Source organism: Cyrtonyx montezumae, unplaced genomic scaffold (assembly GCF_038088225.1).
Source record: "Cyrtonyx montezumae isolate F1298 unplaced genomic scaffold, pur_monq_1.0 scaffold_8, whole genome shotgun sequence".
In the NCBI taxonomy this organism is placed as follows: domain Eukaryota; kingdom Metazoa; phylum Chordata; class Aves; order Galliformes; family Odontophoridae; genus Cyrtonyx; species Cyrtonyx montezumae.
This window is the reverse complement of record NW_027072089.1, coordinates 20,150,778-20,178,261: the sequence shown is the minus strand read 5'-3', so window position 1 is coordinate 20,178,261 and position 27,484 is coordinate 20,150,778. Positions and strand designations below refer to the sequence as shown.

The 27,484-nt window shown below is 36.5% G+C and overlaps 1 protein-coding gene across 2 annotated transcripts in view; it reads right to left on the bottom strand.

The window, feature by feature from the left end:
* The window catches only part of STK3 (serine/threonine kinase 3), a 128,532-nt gene that overhangs the window by 40,782 nt on the left and 60,266 nt on the right, over positions 1–27,484 (bottom strand). For both annotated transcript variants that reach the window (XM_065751688.1, XM_065751689.1), the window contains exons 8-10: positions 25,034–25,159; positions 15,444–15,636; positions 7,223–7,398 (exon numbers count right to left, since the gene is read on the bottom strand). In XM_065751688.1, the coding sequence (XP_065607760.1) occupies positions 7,223–7,398; positions 15,444–15,636; positions 25,034–25,159 (495 nt within the window). The remainder of the gene's footprint in view (positions 1–7,222; positions 7,399–15,443; positions 15,637–25,033; positions 25,160–27,484) is intronic.

Sequence of the window (27,484 nt, the reverse complement as noted above, 5' to 3'; positions counted from 1 at the left end):
TCACTGAATCTTGGCTGAAATTTTCTAGAGGCAGACTCATGTTTGGAAATGCTATTTGACTGCTAATTGTGAAGATTGTCAAGGTTACCCAAGGTCTAGATCCTCCAAAATACGGAGACTTCTAATAAACATATTAGGTATGCCACTATTTTTGAGAGCATGAGTTTGTAATGACCTGTGCGTTCTCAAACTCTTCTATGATTATAAAGTTCAGCCCCCAGCAGTAGCTTAAAACCCCTTAGGATTTAAGGCAACTGGAGACATTACAGGACAAGGTCACCTACAACAGTCCTCTGCTCCAAGCGCTCTCCACCAAGTCTGCTCCTGGCACACTTACCTAATCAGGTCTTTAACACTCACAACAGCAACAACTTCTGCCACAAGGCAAACTGCTGTAGTACTTTCCTATTCTGTTAGACATTCTTCTTGCAGTCCAACTTTGAATATTTTGCTGCAATTTAAGCCTTTCAATTCTTGTCATATTCTCAGAAGATGTATGAATGATAAGTAAAAATACATCATTTTGTTATTCACATACGAGAATGCAGAAAAGCTTTTTGATCAGAAGAGTGCACTTTAGGATACAAAATTCATATGATCTTTGTCATATAGCAAGATACACCTTCCAAAACTGCAGAAGTATGGTGCCAGCTCTTTGTCATGAATAATTTAGTGATCAGAATAATAGCTTTAAAATAATCCTACAATCGAAGACGTACACAAAGAGTGGATTCTGTTTACTAACTAAATGATTCATTTGTCTGTAACACCAAACTCTTAGGCTTGGCTCCCAAATATTCTACAATAACAGGGAAAGGGACATACTCAAAGAGAAAGGCTCCTAAATTCAGTATGAGTTGGAGAAACACTTTGCTCATGTCATAGAAATAATTCCCTTTTTGTGATTAGACTATCCAAACAGGATTTAACAAAATCAGCCAGTGTTTGACATGCAGAGTTAAAAACAAACAAACAAAACATAAATTTAATAGGTTGGTCTGCTCTCTTTGCCTAAGGGAAAAAATAAAACAATATATTTTTAGTTTACACGTCAGAATGGCACAACCTCTCATACTGAATGCCTGCAGAGCTGCACGATACAACCTAACAAATCACGGATAGCATACAAACTATCCACACTGGATTCCTAATACTGACAGCTCTCCCACTGAATTATAACCCACATCTTCTATTTTTTTAAATGACAACTCACGCACAAGAAATGTCTGTACTGGCCTTCTGTTCTAAGAGGTTCAGGAAATCTCTGCTGAGGTTCACACTCTCCTCATGAAACCATGTAGATAAAGCACATTACATCCATTACATTTATTGCACAGTCTCTTGTCTGTTATTTGCCTCTGAACTAAAATGAAGACTAAATGAAAAAGACTAACTGCCAACATCAATAACACTTCTATTAACTATGTGACCTCACAAATAACTACCTGTTTATCTCATCAGAAACAGTCACAGTAAACATGGACACCTAAGTTTCTAATTTCCTCAGTTAAGAAAATCCACACAGCGCTCTGTGTTCTATGTTCTTCCTGTCAGCATCTGAAAATGCTTCATGATATTCATGCAACTAATTAAAAACAAAGCAAAATGAATATACATTAATACTTCATTTAAAATTCTATTTTGACTCAGAGAAGGATTTGAAAGGGTTGAAATTAGAGGAAACAAATTCAATCCATTAACTAGAAAGAAGACTATATCAAATTAGTTCATCTTCTGCTTAAATAAAATCAGTCTAAAACAGCTAAGGTTTTGGCCAAAGAGGTATTTCCAATGAAGTGAACTCCATCTAGCTTTATAAATGAAGTTTTTATTAAATTCTTTATGGTCTTCAGTCATATTATGGTATTTCATTCTTGTGAATCAATTGTCACATCATACATTTCCAAATGATAAGTACTCCTTATGAGCAATATCATTATTTCACCATGATTATATTCTAATGTATTTGATCTGGTTGAAACCCAAGGAAATACTCTGCCTAGGGTAACAGATGGCTTTTAAATTTTTTGTTGCTATTCCAGAATCTTTAAGTCACCCAAAATGCATCTTAAACATGATACTGTAGTTACTGCAAAACATGATCTACATGTTCACTGTTTAATATTTAACAATCTGGATACCATTCTTGTTTGGAAATAATTCTACTAAAGACAGAAATCATTACCCTATCACAGCTATAATAAATAGATTTGCCTTTTAACATTTATCATCAATATCTTAAAACAACAAGTAAATTATTTTTAATTTAAAACGAAATAATGGATTGAATTAGTGCAAGTGAACTTGAGCACCTCATTCTGAGTAGCTTTAACTCACATGTTATTATCAGATAGATATCACTTAATTGTAGTTCATGTAAATCCTTTGTTAACATTGGGTCCCATGCCAGTAACTTTACAAAGGGGCTGGAGGTTTTAGGAAGCTTTTGTCTATCTGAATGAAACATAAAATGTCATGATATGATGATACAATACAAATCTAAGAAACGGGTTAATTCACAATGTGTAAACATAGCCAACTATTCTTGCAAGCTAACACATAGCTGTTTTTCCACACACTAAGTTTCAAGCAAGTTTTCCTTATTAAAAGTTCACCATATTTGTTGTGAAAACTATCTTATATAATGCTCATTAAAAAAAAACCTCTGACAAAAGCTATATATATAAAACACCACAAAAACTCTATAAAGCAAAAGGATAAATCTGAGCAATCTGCTTCAATGACACCTTTAGTTATACTCCTCATTTCACACACGCTTTTCTCCAGCATGAACACAGTTGATGGAAAACTAGCTCATACAAGGAAAAAAAAGCTATCATAATAGAAACAGGCTCAATCAAATGCCTAACATCTATTAAAAAAAAAAAAAAAAACAGTTCTTAAAAGGACTGGTCACTCAGGTGGCCAAAACAAGCACCATATTATTCAGTCTAATTCAATACTCCATTCCAAACAGCTGCCTTGTGAAATGCAAGGCAGAAAGACCAAAAGTTGGCCCATTCAGTAGTTGAGCTTCATTATGAAAAGCTGTTTATATCATATATCATTAACATTTACATAAATAACATTATTACTTATTCAATAACACGATCCCACTTCTCACTATGAGCAGTTTCTTGTTGACATCAAGGTTCGCTGGGAATAAAACATCACTTAACCCCAAATAAAACTGAGCAAATTCAGAGCTGAAAATACTTAATTTCATCATTTGCTGGATGCTTTAAAAACAGAGAAACATAAATGATTGCCTATATTCAGAAATAACCACTGAGAAAGAATAGCCACAATGGTCTTTGAGAGTGTGAAGTATACTGAAATTTAGCAAAAGCTGATGTTTGAACAAACACTGGTTTCTTTTTGTAACATTTATGTTCAGAGCTTGAACATTCCCTTTTTAAATACCAAACTGAACAAAATGTTCACAAGCATTTCACCAGAAACTCATTTACTGGAGAGCTGCTGATATAGAAGACCTATATTTTGAGGTTTCTGAATTTACCATGATGTAACAAAAATAGGTAATAGAATAAATGAAAGCTAAAATTAAAATAAATAAAACCTATAAAATCCCTAGTCACAGAAAAGATAGTAATGAAGAATATACGTATTTATTTTTTTTAAGAGCAAGAAAACAATATAGAAAACAACAACAAAAGAAATAAACAAACAAAAAAGCAGTCAAATAAAAAAAACACCCACATCTTATTCATAGAAAACAGCATCTTAACCTTGAAGCACACAGATTAGGCATATTTGGAATAGCATAATATTCTACTATCTGTATTTATATACACCATACATACTATTCCAATATATATATATTCCACCCACATACATATATAGGTCACTATTCATTAGAAGTTAATTATAACATATCTGATTGAGTATAATGCTAATCTTGAAGATCTGCAGTGAAAACTTTTTCCTCATCAATTCATGGAACATGACATCCATAACCAGCATAGATTGGTCAAGAGAAGGCCAGCAGGACCGACAGTCACCAGGAGAGAGAAGGAGAATATGGCATTTGTGAAAAAGAAATAGGAGCAGTGTTTGACTTTCTAAACAGATGGACTTCAAAAAAAAACCCACAAAAAAAAAAAAAAAAAAAAAAAAAAAACACCAAATCCCAACTACATGCTTTCAGACTGTAAAAACATTGCTGACATTTCTTTTTTTAAAACTCAGATTGGTGACCAGAGCATCTTATTTTCTTGGACAAATCTTCTATTTTCATTGGCAAGTAGATTTTAAAACATTTACATGAGGACAGAAAACTATGCCCACACAAACACTTTCTAACCAGACTTAGTGCTAAATTAATTTTGCATTATTTTACACATTCATCTATCCAGATTATAATTTCCTGCATAATTTATTTACATTGTCTAAAAATGTTAGCAAGTCTGTAAGGCCATTATATCTGCATTACTTGTCTATTTAATAAAAATTAAATACCTTTATTATTTTATCAAACAGTAAAATACATCAGTAATAGGATAAAATATAATTGACAACTAATGCAAATATATCTTCTGGCCTGAAGAATAATCTCCTCAGGTCTCATATAGAGAAACAAGTAAACTGATTATTTGCAGGGAATTATAAGGATTATCCCTTCTTCATGTTCCCTCAAGTCTCCTACCAGTTTCTCAATGGCGTTTTTCCTTCTCCATTTTATGCCATAGGAGACCCACACGCTAATTAAATTTCAAGTCTTTCTAAGCAACACACTTGAATAACTGTGTTCAGCACAGCACTGTCAGTCTGCCAGAGCTCACAGGTAAAGCCATGCTAGTTCCAGCAGTGGCATGCTATGCGTGGCTTGCATGGCCAGACAGTTAAGAAAGCTTTCACAGAGTAATGGTATCATTCAGCAAACAAGCTTGATGATCTCCAGCTTACAGAGCTCACCACCCCTTCCTCAAAGGAAGACAGAACTGAAGGAAAGTATATTAGCATTAAGCTAGATTTTTTCATTTATACCATCATTATAGTGTATTAATCCTCTCTTTAAATAAAATGATGATTGCCAGCATTTATTGTCAGGATTCCTTTCTAGATTCCATTATGGCTAATTCCAACCAAAACAGAATTATTTACGAGGAAAAGCTTCCATTATTTATCTGTTCCATGAATCATTTAGAGACTGTATGTCAGCAACTGCAAACATTCATGTTCATATCACAAAAAGTGGACAATATATTATGCATGCTGCCCACTGATTTAGCCTTTCAGACAGTCTCTTGTACACCACTTATCAATAATGCCATTCACTGTCTAAAAGATAATAAGTCCTTCTAGAACTTATGAATGAATAATAATTGTCTATGGTTCAAACCAGCAGGCTGTTAGAACCAGTATGTTGTGTGATATCATCTGGTGCTTCAGAGAAACGTCTTTGCTACTGTGCTGCTCTGGAGCAGGACATCCATTATTAACAAGTCTTCCTGAACTCTTTCTTAGGCTGATATACCTATGGAATTACTTGGCTTTTGTTATACTTAAAACAAAATCCTTCTAAGACCGAGTACATACCCTGCCCATGCAAACAGTTTTACACTCTTTTAAACCCTATTTGTTCCAATATCAGAATAATTTGGAAGCAACAAGCCTTTCAGCACTGCCTGCTGTTTCAGAGAGTCGAGGACAAACCGCACATGGTGCAGCTTCTGAGGCCTTTCATGTGCCAGTCATGCCACAACCACCAGCAAGGTTTGTCTGCCACACGCAGCACACATACTTCTGAAAATGAGACCTCCCCGGGGCTTGGTCCTAGGACAAACTTATTACAAGAAAACCTGCATGTACAAACAATATCAACGAGCTCCATAGGAATACTCATGTGCAAATTATTCATGAATAAGCTCTTACAAAATCAGGATCTTTAGCATCTACAAAAAATCATTTTTACTCGCGTTTCTGAGTAAGCAATGGAAAAGAAAGAATAAATTTTCAATTGTTCTATGGGCAATTTTATTGCCACTTAAAGAACAGTCAGTCACTTTCCAATGACTAATGAAAGTAATTATTTTGTTCAATTATCAGGATGATGAATATTACATTTTATGGTTGAAAGAAAATAAAAGCCTAAAAAGCCCACCCAAACTAAAATCTAACTCAATCAAAACTCTCTGGCAGCAACAGCTTGTACTGTGCTGTTTAACTGGCTTTACTCCAGTAGCTTAAAATTTAAGAGTCAGCTTTATGTAGAAATGCAGTATGTGAAAACTGGAAAAAAAATCCCACACCTACAGCTGTCACCTAAAATTAAACACAATGTTTTTCTCCAAACCCCAAGTGCACTTTCAAAAAGGTGCCACGTGATGATAGTTAGCTACTGCACTGCAGTGAGGAACATGTTTAAGTTACAGCAGATAAACTGAATTCTTTCATCAACAATGCTAAAAAATATAAGGAAAAAAAAAGTTAGAGAAGTAAAAAAAAAAAGCCAGGTGTAATTATTTCCAACATTCTAAGCAGGAGATACTTACACCACTTTGAGAGTATCCCAAAATTAAGATGTACTTATAGAAAGCTTTTTTTTTTCTTTCCACTTGTGTTATAAGTCGTAATGTAGGGAAAAAAACAATGACAAAAAAACAAAGAACAAACAAACAAACAAAAAATACCCAAATCTAATTATATTTTGGAGGGGAAGGAAAAATGTCCTAGCATAGATAGAGTGGTGTTAAGTACAGTAATTCTGTAAAGATAGATAAATGCTATTGGAATAGTATCAATAACATGGCCATGTGCAAAATAGTAAGTAATCTTAAGCAGCACAGAGGGGATGGATTTAGTCTCCATCTATGCTCAAATGCTTATTGTCTCACTGAGACATTCACAAAACATGACAATATTCTGCATCTGTAGCAATATCTTTTTTAACAGAACTGGGTCAAATTTGAAAGTTTTTATAACTCAAGTCGTAGAACCAAAATGCTTTTTACTAAAAACGTGCACTTAGAAAGAAGTATGTTTATTGGGTCATATACCACAATGCATTAGAAAGGTCCCCAGTTACACAAGTACACTTATTGCACAGCCAACACGAGACTTGAAGATTAGATAATTGGATAGTACTCTTGAAAAATTACTTATTTTCCTTGTATTAACATAGTTATAAAACAAGATTAACTATTTTGGCACACATAAAATAAACAGCATGTACCAAAGCGAACAATAAAAATGTACTTACAAAATCAAAATCTCCATCTTGAGGGACTTTCCAGTTATCAGGGAAAACATTTTTAGATATGTGGTAAGGTTCATGCATGTTCTGATTACAGTTTTCAGGGCTTTTATTCTTTGAATCTTGTTTATCAAAGTAGTCCATGAAAGAGGGTCTTTGAACTTGAGGTGAAGTAGCATTTCCTTAGTTGAAAGAAAGAAAGAAAATAAGTTAGAACAATTTAAAGATGTAAAATTTACTGTACTATAAAATTAACTCAATTTACTAAGTTTCTTGTAGTTTACAGAGGCTAATACAGTCATCTGGTACAGTACATGGTGCAAGCCTCCATTTGTCCCCTGAGGATCTTTGACATAAAAGCTCATAGCAGAACAATGTATTTGTAGCAAGATGCAATGTGGAGAAATGTTCAAGACATTTCAGAGCTGCACACACTGATAATATTAGAAGTTACTTCATGTGATATCTATTTGTTGTTATAGAAACTGAATAACACAAGGTGCTAAGCATCCCTCTGGGCGCTGAATGCCTTTAACTTTAAGGCCTGGTCCACATGCATTTGGAGTAAAGTAACAAAATACAGTGGTTTCAGGAAAGGTGGGACTTCAATTTAGAAGAACTTGCAAAAAACAACCACACAAACGGTGTCTAAACGCTGCTTAATCAAACTTGTTGCCAGTTTGTGATTCTTAGCATATTATAGGATCACACTTTCCAGATGGCTGTAAAGCACCCATCTTTAAGGCGTGGAAACCCTGCAGGATTTTTGTCATCAGCTACGCAGCTGCAAGAGCTTTATGAAGAAGATCAAGACCAGTGCAAAGCCCCATTCTATTATCCTTTTCATGAAAATGAATTTTAAAAAATTATATCTACAACCCTAAATGATTTGGATTTGTTTTCATTTGTGGGATTTCGAAATAAGTTCATTAATAAACAGAGGAATAAATAAAACATAAGAAATGTTCTAGTGGTCCTACATAGCTGTCTCCTCACAGACTATATTCTGCATAGCAGAACTCTACACAGAGTGAAATGAAATATATTTCTACCAGTAAAATATGAAACAGGAAGGAAAATATAAATAACTAAGTAAAAAAAAATAAAGGGAGGACTACACCATTTAATTATAAGCATAATAAGAGAATTAGGAATTTTTATAAGGTACTTGTTCTAAAAAGAGAAAAGGAATAACACTGGAAGAATCCTATTGAGCTAGTTTTTAGCACCATTACTAGGACTTGCTGATCTTCACATCTGGCCTTATTTTTATTTTCAGTAATTCAGATGTTTATTCCTCTACTTTCACCTCTTCATCATCTTTTCCTGTGATAACCCATTCACTCTATATGGAACTTTTAATAATCTAATTTTGCTGCATGATGAATAGTAATCCTTTTTCAATAATCAATTTTTGCACTGCTCTTTGATAGAATGTTGATTTATCCTTTCCTTTCCTTTATGCTAGTTCAATTTCTCCTGCATTTCTGAGTGTGTTTTTTCTGCCTTGCCTTTTATCCTTGACTTTACTGCACAAGCCCACTTGCTACTCTTCTACTCTGTAATGATTCCTCCATTCATTCTGCTATGTTTCCATACGAATTTCCCCCCATTTATTTTAACCAAGTTTTCTTTCAACTGTAACCATATTCTTTTCTAATCCTAGATCTTAGTTCTCTCTGCTATTTTTTTATTTAATAGCAATCATTTACTATACAAAAATATTCAGGGAACTAAACTCCAGCTTGAATTTAGCAGACTGCACAGCAGCTATCCTCCAGAATCTCCCAGGTTTGCCCCACTGAACCCTACTTACTTGACTGAAGTTTACAGATCACTGAACTAAGGGGCAGTGGACAGGATGAGGGAGAAACAGCAGAGATAACAAACAATAGAGAAATAAGTACTAATGAGCAAAAATGGAAGAAGCTACATTTCAGCAAAGCACAAGTTCAGAAAACAGATCCAAGAGAAGGCAATTGTATGTGAGGAGAGGGGAATAAAAACAGAAGCTAAGCCAATGTGAACAAGTTTACTTAATATTTCATGGAAAACTAGGACAGGTTGACACCTACTAGTTTGAAGGCTCTTTTGCGTTGACTTTACAGAAGACTTAGGATCCTTATGCTAGATTAAAATAACATAGATTGCTTTTTGTTGTTTTTTTTTTTCCAGTAGGTAACATCAGTACATCATTTTGGTCTGAAAGGTCTACACTTGCACTAAAAAACTTTGTGCAATAGACTGTTCTAAACGCCTAAGATTTTGATTTTTCCAGTTCTCCATTTTCTCTTCATTTCAACATGGCGTGACCATATTTTAAAATCTTTGTTTACCACAGTTTCAATATTTAAGGATATACTCTCTTTCATCACATCCGTAAAGGCCCACTCCTTGGATTTACCAGGCTGGTTTTGAGAGGAAAGCCATGAAGCCTATGCCAATGTGAACAACTACTGGCAGGACATGACACGCAGATGGTTATGATGAACTGGAACAGGTTGCCCATGGAGGTTGTGGATGCCCCATCCCTGGAGGCATTCAAGGCAAAGCTGGACGTGGCTCTGAGCAGCCTGGTCTAGTGGTTGGCAACCCTGCCCAGGGCAGGGATGTTGAAACTAAATGATCTTTGAAGTCCTTTTCAACCCAGGCCATTCTATGATTCTATGATACCTTGCTTGTGAATAGTAGATACAACTGTGCATTACCACTCTTCAGATAATCCAGTATGAGTATCATGAAATGATTTCTGATACTATCCAGAAGCCTCCTAGAATTCTTACACTCTGCTGTGGTGGCCCTTCCAGCTGATGTTAGGAAGGTGTAAATCCCTGTGACTGACCACTAATGCCCTACAGTGGGAGAAAACTCAGATGATGGGCAAGGACAATGTGCCCAAGATGTTTAGGGAATAATGTAGGGTTTCATTACACTCTGAAGCTCCAGGGAGGAACAAAGGGTGCAACTGCAGCTGTTGCATAGAAAACTAACTTCATCTCAACTCAAAGAGAAGACTAATTTTTGTTTCACATGAACTGTTTTGCCAGCTGGTGATGTAAGCATTTATTCTTGACTTCATTAAATACTGTATATCTCCCCAAGCTATACACTCCTTCCATACTTCTCTGGCTATGCATGTAGCTCAAGTCACCGCCGACTTAATAACTGAACAACTGACAAATTAACTTCAAAGAGAGCATCTAGCTTGAGCTGCCTGTAACCCATGTAATCCTTTCTAGCAACTGGGGACACCTAGTGTCAAGAAAGTGAGCATATAACAGAGACAAGTTAAAGGGGATTATCTTGTTACTCTGAATGAGCTACACACTGCAATTCCAACAATTTGATGAGTGTAACTTACACCTGTATTATGATTTTAGCATATTTTGTATCAATTCTAAATCATAAGTCCTACATAACATCGAATATCTTCAAATAAGTAAAACTGTTATTAAACATTACACAAAAAGGACCTGATCAGAGTGTATCAGACTCTAGCAGTCCTAAATAATATATATATATATATATATCAACGAGGTCTGTACTCCAGAGACTTCCTCAAGTTGTTTCAAGACCTCTTCCACCTCCTAGACCTGTCCAGGTAGCCTGTACCACAATCTGCAGGTGCAGAAGAGGTCCCCTCCCAGCAGATCAGGGCCTACATCTGCTAAGGAAGTGTCTCCCACAACAATTTCTTGTTTCTTCTGTCTGCAAATCTACAGAGGACAGCTTTCTGCTTTTGCTTAAAGCCATGGGTTTCTCAGCCTTCCCTATCCTGGCAATCTCCATCTACTGCTCAGCTGAGGAACCTTTTCTGCTGCTGCCCCATTTGTCATGTCAAGTGATCTGGCTCTCCTATCTGCAGTACTTCTGTGAAGATCCTAACAGTATCTTTATTCCTTGAATGTACATTGTTTTGACAGCATTAGTGTGAGAAGCTGGACTGCAAGCAGCTTTATCCTTTCTTGTCACCTTTATGACTACAGCTAGAGCAGTTAATAACAGCAAAATAATTAGGCTTTATATTTAATTTGCTCTTACACACACACCTACAGCACAGTGGTGGGTTGTTCTCCTAGGAAGAGCTGGGACCACAGAATACAATAAGGTTGCAGGGATCCTGGATTTTAGATGTTTAGGCTTCACTGCACTTAAGCACCCCCTTCAGCCAAACTCTCAACAAGCTATGGGCCACTTCTGCTGGTACATATTCAGCATCTTTTATGAATGCCCATAAGAAAGCCACCTCAGAGACTCAGACGTCAATCTTAGACAGCTTCTGAACTACAAGGAAGTATTAGCAGAAACTTAACCACCTTGCTCAGACCAGAGCAGCTGGGAGTCTATCAGGGAATTAAGAAATGCATCTAGGAAACGTCTGACTGCAAATACATGCCCAACCAAGTACTCACTCATTACTGCTTTTGCAGCTTTCATACTAGTGACTTGCACACCCAAGCCAAGTCTCATTCAATGTACAGTGTAGACAGCTGAGAGAGAAAAAAGGAAGTAGAAAACTGGCATTTCTTAAATTATTGAGAATTCTGCCATATAAGTGAAGAATTTTCTTCACTTTAAAATATACTTTGTTATCAATAATTGCAACTGGTATTTAAGTGGAAAATTCAAATATTTTTCAACCACATAAAGCCTTAGATTTTTTGAAGAGTCTATGAATTGAAGTTTAAAAGCTTTATATGGAAAAGGTTTTCCACACAAAGTATTTCTTTCCTACCTGAGAATGGGACTTGTAAAACTAGTTTAATAATTTTAGATCTCTTTTTCCACCTTCTGGAGCAAAGGAAAAAAAAAATAACAGTACTGTTATAAACTCATTACTTAGCTCCAGCTGAGTTAAGCTTCATTTCTGCTTTTTGCAAAACAAAGACAATCCATGCTAAGCCAACATTTTGCAACAGCTCTTGACCCACAATTGCCAATGTTTTTTTCTTCAAAAAAGATCCTATTTGTAAAATCGACTCCTACTAATGGAATGAATGAGCAACTTTATTACCAATTACAGAGGAAGCCTCTAGTCTTGGAACAAGCTTAGAGACATCTACCATCTTCTTCTCTCTCACTTGAACAAAGCTGCATCAATGAAATACCAATGCCAGGCTAAAGCACTGTCAAAATCAACCCATAATTAAGCTTCTTTGCTGGGTTCTTAAAAATTCATAATTACTCCATTCAAACTAAGACATCCTAATTGCCAAAAAGGGAAGACAATTTTTAAGAATTGTTTTAAACTGCAAGGAAGATATCTAAAAATCCAAAGAATTCTCTGGGTCTGAGTCTCTATTACTGGAGAGATAATTCTCCAGAGATAACAAGTGAAGCACTAAAGAGATAATTAGAGAAGTATTGTCTGAATTAGGTTGTTGGGTAATTTATGAGAACATTTGAGAAACCAACATGGAATAACTAACAGTGCTACAGGAAAAAAGAGTCATGCCTTACTAACTGCTATTAGCACAGCTATTCTTTTCTATTACTATAAGAATGCACAGGGGTATTATACTGACATCACTTGACTGGATTTTCCAAAAGTGCTAAAACTCTATATTACAGAATGAGATATATGTTACAAGCTCCCACAATAAATGCAATACTCATTCACTCTTATAAATTAACAATGAGAAATAAGTGCATCACAGAAAACTTTCCCAATTCAGAAACATCTTCCAATGAAGTCTTGATTAAAAAGAACAATCTCTGAGACTCTAGTTTATGGTGTGAATTCATCTCCTCTTAACGCTGACTATACACTTCTGCATCACCTAATAAACGTATCTGTAACAGAAGTTGTCACATGGAGTCTTGTTCAAGTCTACAGAGGGGTTGTACAAGAGCCTAGCCCATGGCGAGGCTGTTAGAGCTCCTGGGTCATAGGTTGTTACCAAAAAAAACAAACCAAAACTTACAAATAGCTTTTTTCTTTTAAGTTGAAAAACAACTGTGAGACCATTCTAATAAGTATGTACTTCAGTTAACCAAGCGGTCACCTCTTGTTATAAAGACTTGACTTCTATGACACAGGCCGGATTTAAATCCCTAATAAGTTAATTAAATAAATAAACTCTCAAATTCTACATTCATTTTCTTACACTGGATGTGTAACTGGTAGTCCACCAATACCACTCTTTCCTCGATTCCATTTTAAACCTCCCAAATTTAACTGTCTTTCCATGCCTGTGTGCTCTGCACTGCATTCCCTTCTGTTAGGTACATACCATATCATCTCTGCTCAGAGCACACACAGGCACACAAAGTAGGAAAGCATAAATGTTATTTATTGCTAGGTTGTATGTGATATGTTAGGGCAGGATAACAGACCTCTTTGTTCCAAATCCCTGTTTGATTTGGGCACAACTCACTATTTGTGCAAAAAATATATGCATGTTTTTAATTATTTTCTGTCATGGCTCCCAGAGGCCTCTAAGCATGGGTACTTATTAAAAAAAAATTATTATTGTTTCTTATTTTATTCTTGAGCAGAGAAACAAAAGACAGAGGGAAACAAATGTGAAACTAAACACAAGAGCATTACAAAAACATTTGTCGTAAGTATTTTGCGCCTCTAAGAAGGAAATAAAATAAATAAAATCCCTCTTTCCTAGTTAACTAAGTTTATTTATCTACACTGCTTGCATTTTGTTATTCAGAAGTTTTGAAGAGTACTTTCAAGCTACTTGTTCTTCTATATTACTTTTGAATTATGCAAACATCTAGGAAGTGCCCACCATATCCACTTTGCCTATAAGTATATGCTGGAAAGTATATAAGAAAAACCAAACTAAGAGATCATGTATCATTTTCAATCACAAAGGAGCACAAATCTGTGTCTGCTTCTAAGGGAAAGTAATGATTTGCATATTGTCACATTCCCAGTGACATTTCTTCAGGACTCCTCCTATTGCTCTTGCTTCAGCCCATAACACAGTCAAGTTTAGTGTACAAGTGCAGGAGCCCAGACCTGCTCCAGTCAGATGGATGATGAAACCATCACTTTCCATCATGCTGCTTCCAGAGCGCTGTCTTTTCTTCCTTACTGTTATTGGTACCAAAAGAGTCAGCTACAGGGGTGGAAGGGGAGAAAGCCTGCTGTCCCAGAGATTACGTTCTTCTGTTTCATGAGATGTAAGACCAAGTTTAATAACTACACTAATAAACCCCCAAGGTATAGAAAGGCAATTCCCTTCTTAATAGGAATTGCTACCAAAACCAATTCAACTTGAAAATATTAATACTTCAAAAAAAAAAAAAAAGTTCCAGCAACATAACAAACAAAAAGGATAAGAGATTGCAGTGCAAATGTAAGGGCATTTTTTTAAATTGGTTTGGCATCCCTCCTCAGCACATAGAAAAATGAAATGGATGGTTACCAAAACTTAAGTGATTTGAAAGGCTGCAGAGAAACAACACGAGTCCCCTCCTTCAGAGACAATCGTCTAAGCAATTCCCTGGAGCTAAGCATTACATTGCACCTCACAGAATCAGGCACTAAAGCTACAGCATCACCTACTGATGCTGCCCTTTCAAATAAATGGATTAACTTAAATTCAGTGGGAAGTCTTCAGCTAAGTAATGAACAAGCACATTATACACATCTCAGTCTAATTGATAACTTGGTATTTTAAAACACTTTTTTCTTTTTTATGTAATCTTTCACACCACTGAAGTTAATTTAGACTGTTTATTCAAATTTATTTCAATATGTTTTGGCCATTCCCGTGAATCAAGCATTACCAAATTAAATTTTAACAAATACCATGAATTTACAAAATAATTTTGCAGAAACATTTGCAGCACTGACTGCTGAATCCATAGAGAGCTGCAATGAGTTTCCAAAAACACTGACACTGAAGCAGCATCTTCCCACACAATTGCACCATTTGTGTACAGCTCCTTGGAGCTGGTCCAAACGGACTCAGGACAGGAGGCACAAAGTAAGTGACAAGAAACAGAGGGGAGAATTCACAGAAGGCTAATTTCAGAGTCCTCCACAGAGGCTCAGCAATGAACCAAAGCTAATGTAGTGCTTTGAATATCCCTCTGTAGTCGCCCTTCTGCAACAAACAAAAGCATTTATAGAAACAAATAGCTCTCTCCCTGATTTTTAACCACTGAACTTGACCCTTAAAGGACACTGGTGAGAGAATGTTCTCACAGAAGATAAGAAAACATTGCATTATTAACAGAAAAGGGAAGTCAATAAAAAGCATACTTTTCATGGTCCCATCTTCCTCTTCGTCATCGTCGCTATTTATAACCATGGTCCCCAGGTCTGACTCTAGCATGGTACTGTTGTGTTCAATCATTGTCTGAGCACCTTCACTCATCGTGCTTGTGGCCCTCATGGTACTAGCACTCTCTGAATTGGTCTTCACCATGGTGTGCGAGTCCAGCTCATCTTCATCCTATCAAGAAATATTGGTCAGAATGCAGTAGAGCATTTCAGAAAAACAAGTTAAGAAGTGATAATTTAGATGCTTGTACATTTTTGTGTGTCTTCACATGACCTAGCTGTACTTCTAGATAAACTTTCCAGTTTAAAACTATTAAAAAGTCACGAAACAAAAAAAGGCACCTTACAAAGGTAGAAGAAAAAACTTCGTCCTATATTCCAGTTGTACAGAAAGAAAGATTTAACAGAAATATGTCCAACAATCTCGCCTTGCAGCAGCACCCAGCTTTGAATATCTCACTGATCTTCAGGACTCCTTATATTTCTCCAGGATTGAAAATCATTTTGTTGGTCTGAAATAGATCATCACCAAGAGTGTTGATCCCCCTTAACTAAGTAACATGCTTTGCATCTTGTATCATTACAACACCCTGTCATGACAGAACATCATGAAAAGTGGCAATTCCAAGCACAGGTTGGGCAAAGAATGGCTTTAGGCCAGCCCTGAGGAAAAAGATTTGGGGGCACTGATTGATGACAGACTCAACAAGAGCTAGCAATGCATGCTTGCAGCCCAGAAGACCAACTGTATCCTGGATTGCACCAAGAAGTGTGACCAGCAGGTCAAGGGAGATGATTCTATCCCTCCGCTCTGCTCTTGTGAGATCCCACCTGGATTACTGCATCTAGTTCTGGGGCCCCCGACACAAGAAAGACATGCAGCTGGAGGAGCAGGTCCAGAGGATGGTCAGAAAGATGATGAGAGGGCTGGAGCACCTCCTCTTCAAGGACAGGGTGAAAGAGCTGAGGCACTTCAGCCTGGAGAAGAGAAGGCTCCATGGAGACTTTATAGCAGCTTTCCAGTACCTGAAGGGGGCCTATAGGAAAGCTGGGAAGGGACTTCTTAAGAAGGGTATGGAGCAACAGGACAAGGAAAACTGGTTTTAAACAGGAAGAAGGTAGATTTAATTAACTTGCCTGCAGTACAAACATAATTGCAAGAACCAGCTACATTGTGTGAGTGCCTGTTTCACAGATGGGTGCTCAAAGTAGGTACAGAGAACCAAATTTAATAAGAGTACCAATAGACCAGCCCCTACAAACGGTTCTGTCATGTCTTGGCCCAGAGACACAAAAACAGATCTCACTTTGATTCAGAATCTAGCTAACAACACACTGAAACCAGGATACAGAGCTGATTTGAATAAAATCACAAATGCCAAAAGAATCGTAGTTTTCCAGATAATAATATATAAAAATACTCAAGTTCTTAAATTTCATTTCTAAGCTGCATTCTATAACACTCTGTATGAGACCCTACTCTTAAAAAATTATGATACTCTCAAAGACACAGCTTACAGTCACAGCACCAGAGGACTGTGCTTGTAAATAAATAGCAATATTTTAATAGTGCTCCTCCTGGTGGCAACTTTAATTTTCTACTTTTTTTTCTTTTCTTTTTTTTTTTTTTTGCCCTGAACATTCGTGCTTATCTCACTGCTTTCTGTATTTTTCCCTTCCTAAAAAGGTATCTGGGCAGCAAAGTAATTTCATCTAATATTCTCTCTTTATTTTCTTTTTTTCTTTTTGCATTGTATTTGAGAAGTGGCCAAAGTGTTTATTGATAACTGCTTCTTTCAGTACTGCTATACAATGGAAAACTGAGCCACGGTACACTGCTTTTTATCTTAATTAACACTACAAATGAAGCATCTGAAATATAAAGAAAAACAGTTGAGATTAAAACAGAACTGACATCTGATGCATATGTTTGCTTGACCAGTATTAATATCCACATACTAGCCTTAGTAAAGTTGAAAGCAGAAATGAAAGACATTTTCCTGAAGCATAAATTCTTTTTTTCAGAAGGGAGGATTAAGAAAAAAGAAAGTGATGACCAACAATATGAGCAAGTATAAAATGGATTCATAAGTGACCATCTTCATATCTCTCGTGCTTTAAAAATACTGATTTATTATTATTTTTTTAAGTTCCAGAGCCAAATCTAGCATTTGGATTCTTTCAAGGAATAACATTTTGTTTTCCAATCTAGAGTGACAAAAGTCTTTATCTTACTATTATCTCTCAGCATAAAGAACAGGTGTCATCCAGTACACAGAAGACTAAGGATGACAAAAACCAAGCTCAGTACCAATAGAATTTTGTCCCCAAAAGGGATGCACACAACAGTTCTGATCTTGTTTTTCTAAATTAGAAATGAAATACTGAAAGACAGCAATATAAGCTTTTTCAGAGCTTTTGTACATCTCGAAGTAATCAGTGTTGTAGAATAAACCAGTTTGCTTCCAGAATTATCCTTCCAGTAATGCTCACAAATAGGAAGTTTAGCTAATACTACAGCAGACCATACTGGAACTGAAGAAGTAACAGGACACTTTTATAAAGTTATGTAAGTGTACACTTAGATGACAGATGAAAGTGATTCCTTAGAACAAATTATGATTCATACTTTACAATTCATAAACATTGATGTAGAATATCTGATTTGTTATTAAAAAGGTAAACTCCCTGATTAAATAAAAACAAATGTAATATTCATTTTAATTACCAAACATTAAAAAGTATTAAAACTCAAGTGTCATGTTCTCATACTGTTTATGAAAAGAGATCCAAGAATCAAGTAATAGGAACAGCAAACTATGACTTTAAACTATCTGCCATTCTCTTGTGCACTGCTAGCATCAGATTTATATTTGCTAGAGGTTTCTGATGCATGTGAGCAAGATGCCAAGCATCTCTTGAAATGATAAAGAAATTGCAGTCAGCCATTGAATCTCTGAACAACATTATACCCCAAGGTTAGAACTTGTTTCAAATTGAAAGATTTAGATCAGATATAAGGGAAAATATTTTTAATTAAGGGTAGTGAAGTACTGGAACAGGTTGCCCATAAAGGTGACAGATGCCTGGCTGGACGGGGCTCTGAGGAACCTGATCTAGCTGCAGGTGTCACTGTTTACTGCAGAGGAGTTGGACAAGATGCATTTTAATGGTTCATTTCAACTCAAACAATCGTATGAGTCCCTAAGAATTTGCAGAAGATTGCCAACATCTTGCCACCCTATGTGACTAATTCTCCTCATTTAGGAAAGGAAGTCAGAATTTTAACAAAGCAAATCCTTAAAGCATGAAGACATCATCATGGAGACTCAGTTGCTAGGGCAGCAAATTCAGGAAGACTTCACTGGTAACAGCATTCAAGACTTCACAAAATGCTTGTTACACAGAAGATAATGACACTCAAGTGAAGGTTTCACAGTCAAAGTAGATTTATGTATCATATGTAAATTTACATTAGGATATAATCAAATGAGGTGAGGTGATAAAGATTTCTGGAATTTTTCAGCTGTATGTTTAAGATTCATAGAGAAAAAGGGGATGAAGACTGCCAAAGGAAAACAAGCAAGACAAGAAGATACGGCAACTTTCCCCCCTGAAATCTCTAACTTTGGTTTGTGTGAATTAAGAAAACACTAGATGGCACCAAAGACAGCGACTAGTCTGCAATACATTAAAGGAAGATTTACATGCTGGCAAAATTTAGCATCCCGTAAAATAATTTCATTTACTATTAACACTTCATCATCACCCTTGAAAAACGTGCCTGCAGTCACAGCTATCTTTTTATAAAAGCCCTGTAGTAGCTACATAAACACATAATACATTTTGGTCAAGAACAAGGATTTTTAAAAGTTCCTAATGCCCAGAAAGCCCAACTACAACCTGAGTACATGCTCAGTACTGAGTGCATGTTGAATTTTAAAGGCATCAACAAACCACATAGAGACTTAACTTCCAGCACACACTGAAATTCTAGCAAATTCCAAGAGTTCTATATACAAAGACTAAACTTAAAGTCATTACACAACATTTTAGATTATTTTCAAATATGTGTAATTGATACACCTACTAAAAGTGACTTGCTTCACACACCTTCTGGGTCTAAACTGCCGTGGACTTGACCAAAATGCTCCTAAAAAACTGTTAATGCCCTTTAGGTAGTTATATTTCACACAACGTAGCAATCTTTACATACTTCTTACTCAATTTCACAACACTTGAAGATCTGCAGTCAAAATCAATTCCTACATATGACAAATGTCCTTTGACTTAAGAGAAAAAATGCTATGAGATCAGAAAGTTTTATCTCTATTTGTCCTGCAGATCTACATAGCTTATCTACAGATAGATAAATAGATGTATACATGCACACAAAAGAGATGTATGAATGCAAACATTAAAACCTCTGACAACACAGACTGGTGTACTGGATTTAAAAGACAGAATAACTCAAATGACTCAACAGGTCCTTTAAAACAACAATATAAATATTATAAACAGAAAGGAATATTTATAGCAATTGTTTAAGATTTCAAAAGACAGAAGGCAACTTCCAATAATTAATATATGATAAACCAGAGTAGCTTCTGAATGAATGAATAATCCTAAAGATAGGAACAACTGACAGTTGTCTAAGTTGCTGATTGTTGTCTAAGAAAAAAGAAAAGTGGATTACAAAAGTAGTTATTACTTGTTTCAGTACTCTAAAATAATTAAGCATTCCTCGCATAACAGAGGCATTAAAATGTAAAAGAAAACATAAAGGAAGAGTTGCTTATTAGCTCATTCCTTTAAAGAGCCACAGAAATAAATATTTAGACATGTTTCTTGCGAGCTGCCAGGCAACGAGTCACTTTGCATTCCCATAATACAGCTGCCCAACCTCAGACTCAAATTCACATCACACTTCAATAACTGCACAAGAGAAGAAATTGGTCATGTTTAGCAATGCCTAAGCTAACATTTAAACTTTGATATTGGGATTAACCTTCTGTAGAATAAACCACTTGCAATTTTTGCTTAATTAAAAAAATCTGTACAATTACCTCAGCACCTATCAAAACATGTCAGTTTGTCAGAAAGCATTCTCATCACACAAGCAGCTCTTGTAATAGGCATAAAATCAATTCAGAGCGCCCTAGTCCTAATGATATTATATACCTGCTGGAAGGATACAGACATGAAGACTATTTAACATGGGCATTTATTTACAGCCATATAATGAAGTTCAGAAGAGCAAAAATTATTTACATTATGATTGACAACTTCCTGTGCTACAAAGCATTCACAGAATGTTGTAAAAACAAAAAACAGGATGCAGTTCTAGAGATGGGACTGTTCCACACCTGAAGGATAATGATCCAAAATGGATCATGAAAACTAAACAGGTTAACGGTGAAATCTTTGCACCTGATGTAATTCTTCAAAAAAATCAAGTGCTTTCCATTCTACTTTTCACTATGTACGTCACTTACAGCCCAAACGTCCATTACCATACATACATAACTCTAAGAGGGAATTAATTATCCATATTCAAATACATCCAGTCAGGGTCAAATCCCGTTTCCTAACAAAAAGAACATTACACTTGGAACACTTACACCTTTCTTCCTGATGGCTCCCAGCACATGTAACAGCGAGTAATTAGCATGACCGCTCCAGCTTTACATAGGAAATTCTTGGGGTTTTAGAGCAATAAATTCAAGCCCCAGACAGGTTAACTCAAACCATTCTTTTTCAACAGTATATGAACTCAAATCACTGCCCATGAGAGACCTTTAACACTGATAGACTGTCTGCTTACCATTAACACCAATACTTGCTCTTGCTGCTAGGTGTTACTGAATACACATTCTGCAGGCCTGAGACTGCCTTAGCACTTCTACAGTTAGAGAGAGCTTCATGGCAATATCACTGAGACCAACCCACTTCTAAGGTATCATTTTGCAGAATTCATGTTCTGTGTGCCTGTTACCTTCCAACTGAACAGTGACTCCAATTCTATATACAGACTTGAAATAAAGCCTTATTTCAAATCGAAGATCTTAGGGTTTTGTTTTGTTGTTGTTTTTCTTTTTTTCTTTAAACAAACACAGAAGTGCTAATGCCTTCATTTTATCCTTTTGTTTATTGTGGTCTGCTCTAACAGCTCTGGGTCCATTCACCAATCTCTGCCTAGGAAGATTTACAAACTGAAATCTGCACTGTGCAGGACTTCACTTAATTCTGGCCTCAGTTACATCTATGCATTGCTCCAGAGTATTCTGGCATCAGTTCATTGCACTGTGAACACATGAATAGCATGCAGTCAGGACATACAGTACAGAAAACTTCTCAAATTATTTAAATTGTAAATAGTTTGTCCTGTTCTGCACTTTTTATGCTTTAAGCTAACCAGAAACTTCAACAATCACAAAAGTAAAAAAAGAGCTGGTGTCGACTCTCAAACCAATCTGGAATCTCTTACAGTGTAGTACTGCACTGAAAGCTGGCAAGATACGAAAAGCCAATGTCACAATTTAATTATTATTAAAATCATCTTTTAGCACATCTAATTCAGCCCTGCCTTGAAAGTCTCCAAGGATGGGGCATCCACCACCTCTCTGGGGAACCTATTTCAGTGCCTCACTACCCTCACTGTAAAAGACTTTTTCCTCTTATCTAACCTAAATCTACCCTGACTAAGATTTAAACCTTTTCCCCTTGCTCAATCACAACATAAAAACATAGAATCGTTAAAACTGGAAAAGAGAGATCATCCAGTCCAACCATCCTCCTACCTAGTGTTTCCCACTAACTCACATCCCTCAATACAACATCTGAATGTTTCTTAAACACCTCTAGGGAGTGACTCTACCACCTCCCTGGGCAGCCTCTTCCAGCACCTGACCACTTTAGGAGAAATTTTTCCTAATATCCAGCCTGAAATAGATCCTGTTAAAGAGTGTGTCCCTGCAGCTCCCCTTTAGATACTGAAAGGCAGCTATCAGGTCACCTCTTAGCCTTCTCTTCTCCAGGCTGAACAGCCCCAGCTCTTTCAGCCTGTCCTCATATAATAAACGTTCCATCTGTTAGATATTCTTGTGGCCCTTCTCTGGACACACTCGAAGAGGTCTATGTCCCTCCTCTACTATGTCTCTCCTGTACTATTCACAGGTCACTACATAATATGGATTTATGACAAAATTCACTTCTCAGTAAACAAATCGATTTTCATCACTTCACTGCCAGTATCTTCCTCTTCAGACACTTACAACTCCACTTTTTCTATTGCAGGGAAACATTTCCCAATTTTTTTCACTTTTGGCTTGTCAAGCTATAGGGGTATATGTTTAGTGGTAGCAAAGTTCACACCTACTATCAAATACATGGGCTGTATCATCCACACGGTATGGGAGGACCAGCTGTACACCACATACTGAGCTGGTAAGGATTGTTTCATCCCTGCCTGGCAATCTGATTCTGCATCTGAACCTCAGCCTACATAATCAGAAGTCATACCTAATTTTGGACTAAGGAAAAAGCATCAGCAGTCCCCAGAGTTTGAGTTCTATAATTCATAGGCAATAGTAGGGAAGAAAGCATGCTAGTAAAGACATTAAGTTTTAACATCTGTAATAGATCAGCCTCTTCAGATGCCAACTAATCTATACATTAAGTAATAAACATCAATTCTGCATGTAAAGTCACACATCTCATAGGTAACATTTCTTAAAGTAAAACAATAATCCCCAGCCTTCCACATCTGATTTTCTACTGATTAAGCAAATACTACCCAGTATAAAGCAACTTTATAAAAGACAAACTATCAATATTTTTAGAACATACCCTTAAATCAGAAAAACTTCTAGAAAATGAAAGACCATAGTGTATTATCTTAAACAGTCCACAGAATTTGCTTGGTAAGTATTCCTGCTTACAGATCATCACTTAATGGTCCATAATACACAAAGATTGTACCCAAGATTGGGTACTGACTGCACTGCTGCCCTGCTCTCTTTTGTTTGCTGTCATCTGTAAGACTTCTTCTGGTATTCCATCTTTTCTGTATATTATTCCCGAATGAGCCTGGTTCTCATTGTATGTGTGGTATATGCTCTTCTGAAGAACACTATGCTGCATTGCACAATACTACCCTAATATATGTAGGTCACTTTAAAAGTAATGTCTCCTGTATGTTCCAACAGAGACAACAGATATAACAGAGCACAATAACATTATAGAGCAAATTCTCAGCTACAAAAATAATTTTTCAACATAGTCACTACCATTAGTTAAGTGATGAACGAGAACCTGAATGATAAAGTCATAAATATCTGCATGGCCATACAGAACATGACTTGTCTTTCATGTTGGTGTCACCATTGCTGAAAGGTACCACCAAATGCTTCACTGTGCTCATATCCACTGTTTGGTCTCCATAACCATTCAGCAAGCACTGACGAACATCAGTGACTGCCATTTATTCCACAGAGGAATTCAGTTACACATCACTGGTTCATACAACCTCCACGTCAGATACCAGTTTGTCAGTCTGGCTCTCTGCTGCCATCTGTTGCATGGCAACAAAATGCAATGGAATATTGGTGGTAAGGTTCAACTTCTACTGTCATAACACAAACATCCACCAATAATGCTGTGGGCCAACATAATAAATTATGTTACTTCTGGCCATTACTTTTGGAACAGCCCTTGTAAATAAATCTCTAAGCTGTGAGATACCATGACAGCTTAATCAGTGTTAGTCTTTGCTTGCCTAACAGACAGGCCATGTCCAATTTATCCTGAACTGGCCTTCCACCTCTAAGCCTTGAGTCCAACTCTGCTTTGCCTTTCACACAGTGCTCTCAGACAACGTCCACATCCCCAAGTGAAACCTGAAGCCACAGCATACACAGTAGCTAATGTCACTAGCCAGCACTAAATAGGAGGCATTACTTCCAGAACAGCTCTCATAAGTAACTTAGAGTAATAATGCTAGGAACTTGACTTGTTTCTACCATTGCCAAGGACTTATAAATACAATTTCTCATAAGATCTATTTCCCATCTTCCCATAAGCTAGAAATTAAATGCTGTCATGACTTCTACTTCATATACACAACTTGATTCAAATAATACTGTAAACTCACCTCACTATATCTCACGAGTAACTACTTTGCATATTAGACTCTACTAAAAAAGCTAAGTAGTCTGAACGTGTGAAAATTTTAGCACTTTTCTACAAGCCCACGAGTGAAAATGAGACCCCAACAGTATATATTTCTTTTTAAACGTTAGTCAGAACAGCTGAAGTTGACACAGCTACTTTTCCTACTTCCTAAAACTTACCAGGACACTGCATGAAACAGTGCTGAAAGCTGGCTCATACAGCATTACTCACAGAAGCATTACTCATTATGAATAAGAGACAAACACTTGGACCTCACAAGGTAAAGAAGTGGTAGAAACAGAAAAGTACTTGAAGATGCAAGGACGGGAAGCTGTAGAAAAGGAAAAGTAACTTATCTATGAAATATGAATAGTTCTAGGGGAAAAAAAAATACAGACCGAATTTTCCTCCTCTTCTTCTAGTTCCCTCTGCTGTTCCTCATGTCGTTTTGCCTTTATCTCCATAGCTTCAGTGATAAGATCCCTTAAAATTGAAACTGGCTTGGCATTCTTAATGAATGTATGCTAGAAACAACAACAAAAAAAAATTCTATGACATCATTCCAATAGATATGGTTCAGATATAATTGCAAGCATTACTCAACACCAACAACTTCAGCGATAAATGGTACTTCACATCACACAGTAATTTAAATCTAAAATGTAGTAATCTTCAACTGCTTCATAATTAAGATTTCACTTCTATTTACCCACCCTATGCTGGTGCGGCCCCACTTCAAGCACAGTGTGCAGTTTGGAGCACTACAATATAAGGACATAAAAATAGTGAAGAGCATCCAAATAAGGGCTTCAAAAGTGAGGAAGGGTTTAGAGGCCAAGATGTATGAGGAATGCTGAGGTCCCTTGTTTTGCACAGTGCAGAGCAGAGGAGCTGAGGGGAGGTCTTATGGTGGCTGCAGCTCTCACAGGGAGTGGAGGGGCAGCACTGAGCTCTGCTCTGTGTGACAGCGACAGTGATGGGGCCCGACGGAATGGCATGCATCAGGGGAAGGCCAGAGTGGGGAAAGGTTTTTTCAGCAGAGGGTGAGGGACATAGAACAGGCTGCCCAGGGCAGTGGGCACCACCCCAAGCTGACAGAGTTCACAGAGGGTTTGGACAGCGCTCTCAGACATGGGGTTTGAATTCCAGGTGGTCCTGTGTGAAGCCAGGAGTTAGACTCAATGATTCTTCAGGGGTCCTTTCCAGCTCATTCTAAAAGTCTATGAGTTTTATTTTAAAATCGAACAAACAAAAAACAGCAAGACTTGGGAAATGTAACTATAAAACAACTGCTTTATAGTTAAGGACATAATTGTCCCAAGGAAATATGCATTAAGTAGTAAATAAATAGAATGGTGATTGTTTGACATAGAAAAACAAACTTTTTCAGATATTCAGTTACAGTATTTAATTAATCTTAACAAGCTGACAGCATAAATTAGTGGCTGTAAGCAGAGCAAGTATGGCTGTTGCTTACTTCAACAGACCTGTACTTGAATATGTCACAAAACATTTCTTCATCTAGGATGGTGAAATGTGGAACAAGAGAAAAAAAAAAGGAAACATATTACTTTTAGTAGGAAGAGTAATTTTAATTCAAAGTCATTTAAAGCATTAGTTCCTCCTTTAAGACAATCTGTGGACAATACAATTTACATTCCTTTCACCCTCTAATAACCCACTACTGTTATAAAATTTCTGGTCTTGCATCATCATATGTACTTTCATATGAAAATACAATTGAGACAAAATGTAGCTCTCAGCACTTTAGAAATATATTATTACTGATTAAAAAATTGTTTCATGGAGAGAAAAACTGATAAATCCTTGTGTCCCTTGTCTATTACCTATCCTTCCCCCGATATATGAATCTAATTACCCTTCTTTTCCCTCCATAACCGTTTCCCACATGTGGTATTTTCATTCCTATTTGTTTCCCCCCAGCATACCCACAGCACTTCCTGCTCCACTGCACACGCTCCAACTGGGAAAAAGGCAAAGTGTACAACTAATGGATGCAGTAGTTGGTTTTCCAGCCAGTAAGCATATGGAACATGTAACACTGAAGGTTTGTTGTTACTTGCATGCATTAATACAAGTCTCTTTTAACCAGATCCAGTCATTAGTTAGCATACAAATTCCTTATCTAGAAGGTCTCAAGTACTGATACAGTCATCAGACTAAAACCCTGAATTCCAACTTATACTTCCCTTCTATTTTATTTTCCATGAGAAATAAAATAATTCATACCACTAAATACTAATTTTATGATTTATTACTGAAAACTATTTTGAAAGATGTTATTCTTGTAGTGGAGTCAACTGTAATTTAAATTTAAAATGAGGATGCTCCTACCTAAAGACAGAATAAAAGTATCACAACTGTCTTAGAGCAGAAATTTCAGAAGACAGAGTCTTATGCAGATTGATGAAATGAAAATTAAGAACAATATTTACCAGTAGCAGTGAAAAGCATATAAGAAGACCAAATTATCTAAAAGTTTAATTCATTTTTTGCTTCTTGTTAGCAAAGAAAGCTTATTTATGGGAAATTTTAAATTCCATTTCAATTATCATGGAACCTTCTACAGATATTCTGTTTTTTTTTTTCCTTTCAACTGCCTTTCTTATACAACATAAAGATAGACATGATCTCCCTCAGTTATTTGAAGGTTGACTATGGCAGTACTGAAGGAAGCTGATAACAAAACTAAAGGAGCAAACTTTCTTCATGTTCTCCCTTTCTACTGTGCACCAAAACATATCCCTCATAAAAATGTTGTTGATTTCACAGTACTACACCTTCCTTGATAGACCAATCTCTCCTGTTTGATTTTTGTAGTTCTCTGA